This window comes from Euprymna scolopes, chromosome 1 (genome assembly GCF_053919585.1).
Source record: "Euprymna scolopes isolate OS-2025 chromosome 1, ASM5391958v1, whole genome shotgun sequence".
Lineage (NCBI taxonomy): Eukaryota > Metazoa > Mollusca > Cephalopoda > Sepiida > Sepiolidae > Euprymna > Euprymna scolopes.
Window position 1 is genome coordinate 145,723,896 of NC_136482.1, and position 3,455 is coordinate 145,727,350.

At 37.9% G+C, this 3,455-nt stretch overlaps 1 protein-coding gene across 1 annotated transcript in view; it reads left to right on the forward strand.

Annotated features, from left to right (window-relative positions):
• Positions 1-234: 234 nt before the first annotated feature.
• Positions 235-3,455, forward strand: part of LOC145276389 (uncharacterized) — a 340,530-nt gene continuing 337,309 nt past the window's right edge. Inside the window, exon 1 of the mRNA XM_080127738.1 lies at positions 235-1,915. Coding sequence (XP_079983864.1) covers positions 1,433-1,915 — 483 coding nt within the window. The 5' untranslated portion in view covers positions 235-1,432. The remainder of the gene's footprint in view (positions 1,916-3,455) is intronic.

Sequence of the window (3,455 nt, forward strand, 5' to 3'; positions counted from 1 at the left end):
CCCTCCCCTCTTTTTTTTTCTCTTTCTCTTACCCGATACCACCATCACTGCCGGAACCCCTCCACACCTACTAGTTCTTACGTCTACTAATAGTAGTTGTGTCTTTTCTTTCTTTCTTCTTTTCTTTCTTTCTTCTTCTTCTTCTTTTTCTTCTTCTTCTTCTTCTTCTCATTATACACAACTATTTGTACTAATATACGCTCTTTTAAATACCGCTACTACTACTGCTGCTGCTGGTGTTATTACTATTTCTACTATTACTACTACTGCGGCGATTACGACGGCTACGACTACGAGTTCTACGGTGATAATCATTACATAGGTTACAACTCTCTGTTCAAGTAGCCTTCGCCGTATATACTTTTCAACATAGAACTTAGTCTAATCTCGGTGGCTTAAAATATACACAGGTCTTTCCCTCCTCTCTCCTTTTCTTCATCCCCTTTCTCCAATTCCTTCCATCTATCCGCCTATCTTTCTATCTATCAGTACTGTCTTTCAACACGTGAAGTCGCGTATTTACCACAAGGGAATACGTTAGGCGCACACATGTATGCACATACGCAAAACATGAGCGCATCATACGGACCATACACACCCACACGCTCACGCGCGTACACGCGGATTATACGCATATATATACCGACTTTATTTTGAAAAAAATATTTGTTCAAAGTCGTTACTATCAGTTTGTAGCAGATATAGTAGTAAGTGTTTCCGCGATCACCGTTCACACTGCAAAGATAGATCTTGTTGTGTTGTGTATATTTTCGACACAACTTATTTTATGTGTCATAGTAAAAGTCTTATGGAATAGCTACTAAGAGTGTACACGCGTGACCGCACACACACACACACACACATACACACACACACACAGGGAACAAAATAGATAGATAGAGAGAGAACAGAGATAGATAGATAGATAGATAGATAGATAGATAGATAGATAGATGACTAGACCTCAACCTGTCAAATCTATCGTCAAAGCTAACACTGTACACACCACACGTAAATACGACTATACATTCACGTTCTCAACACGTACTTTTAATGTGTACACCTCTGCATCATCTATCTTCCATGCGTAGCCTGCGTATTCTAGCGTTCTTACGCTTTCACGGACCTGCATACGAAGGGGGATGTTTACAACGCTGTATTCGCGAAGAAGACTGACGAGGAAACGCAACCTCGACCAACCTCTAAAACAAAGGTGTATCTGTGTTTATAAGGAACGTTACGCACCCGAGTCAGCTTCGAAAGACGTGTACACAAGCAGGAGGAGGAAGAGGTTCGGGGCGAAGGTTTCTCAGTTGTGACACGGAGGAAAAAGGGCAGAGAGTTCATACGCAAAAATAATGTCCAGTATACGGAGTTCCTACAAGGATTGGCTCTCTGTGGATTTGATGTATTATGGACCCGCTTCCACAAGATGATCCGACATCCGTACCCAACTGTCCTGGATACAAGATACTTTAACTTCCAACACAGTGCTACCTTACTCCTCTTCGTCTCTTTCCTTCTGCCCGGATTTGCTGTAATGGCTAAAGAGAAAGCGATCCTCGAGATCCTACTGTATCAACCATCCAAGCACATCTCGGGCAACTATAACAAGCCCCCGGCTATTTCTCCACCAGGTCCTGGTCCCGGGGGAAGACCGCCGAGCATATTGTCCGGGGGTACTGTGTCCGGCGGCGGAGATTCCGGTACCGGTGGCCGGGATGGATATGGTCGGCACGGCGAAAATCGAAGAAATAGCATCGGGGGTGGGGGAGGAGACGGGGAGGCGGTGGATACCTTTCTAAATTCGGACCTTCGAGGGATATCACAATATGACCAATACAAGTCGTACAAATTGAGTGGTCATTTTTCACCAGCTGGAGCGGCGATGAAAGCCGAGGGACCCATAATACAGGTAAGAATTGACACTATTGTGATTTATATATGTCAGTAGATAACGATATAAGTGGCGTGTGATTATATGCTTGTGCGTGTATACATACACACATATACGTATATATATACACACGTATATACACACATATACGTGTATATATATACACACACATATACGTGTATATATATATATATATATATATACCTGAATGTAGATACACACACGTATTTACGTACGTATATTTTCTTATTAAGTCTAGCCTATATATATATATATATATATATATATATATATATATATATATATATATATATATATATACGTTTATATATATGTACACACATGTATGGAATACACACACATACATATGTATGTATGTATGTATCTATACATGTGGGTATATATACATATATGTGTACAGTGTACACACACACTCATTCATATATATATATATATATATATATATATATATATATATATATATATTTCTATAGAAATATTCTTTATTCACTTATATTTCCTTTTTATATATACCAATCCTTATGTAAGAAGCTCAATATAATTACAGAGCATATAATGAATTAATGACAAGAGTCTATATTCCAAATTTCATGATGTTGACCATGTTACAATTTATTGCTTTCATTCGGTTGACATTTACAATTCTTGCTTTGTTGTACAAAATCATTCATTTAATCATTATATTAATCTACGAATCTTAATTCAGAAGAAATAGCAACTATCAATTCAATTCACTAATGTGTGTGTGTGTGTGTGTGTGTGTGTGTGTGTGTGTGTGTGTGTGTGTGTGTGTGTGTGTGTGTGTGTGTGTGTGTGTGTGTGTTGTATACGGAATCTTTGAGTTGTGTTATTCTTCTACGCCGAAGAACACATTGCATATATGAACCAAGCGACCCACCTTGAAGGGAGCACCTGGTAGATTTCTTAGCGGTTTTGTTACAGCCCCTATGGAAGGTAGCAATCTAGCTATCTGCTTATTTCTGATCATATATCTTATGTGTGCCTGTTTGTTGCCCCCCCCTCTCGCTGTCTCTGTCTCTGTCTCTGTCTCTGTCTCTGTCTCTCTCTCTCTCTCTCTCTCTCTCTCTCTCTCTCTCTCTCTTGATCTGTCTCTTTCTTTCTCTCTCTCACTTTATATATATATATATATATATATATATATATATATATATATATATATACACGTATAAATAAATATATGTATATACATTCATCTAATGCACGTATACACGTGCGTGTATGATCGCAATTAAGTTGTTTGTTTATCTTTTTTTTTCATCATAACAGGTATTACACTCGCTTAATCTAAAAATGATTTCGATTAAGTCTTTTTAGATAGCCAGTGGCTCTTTTTTAATGACAAAATATCTAGCATACTGTGTAGCACAACGCAAGCGAACACCAAAACGAAATAGAACATCAAAAACAGACAATACACACGCGGATATATATATATATATATATATATATATATATATATATATATATATATATATATATACACACACACACACACACACACACACACACAGAGACT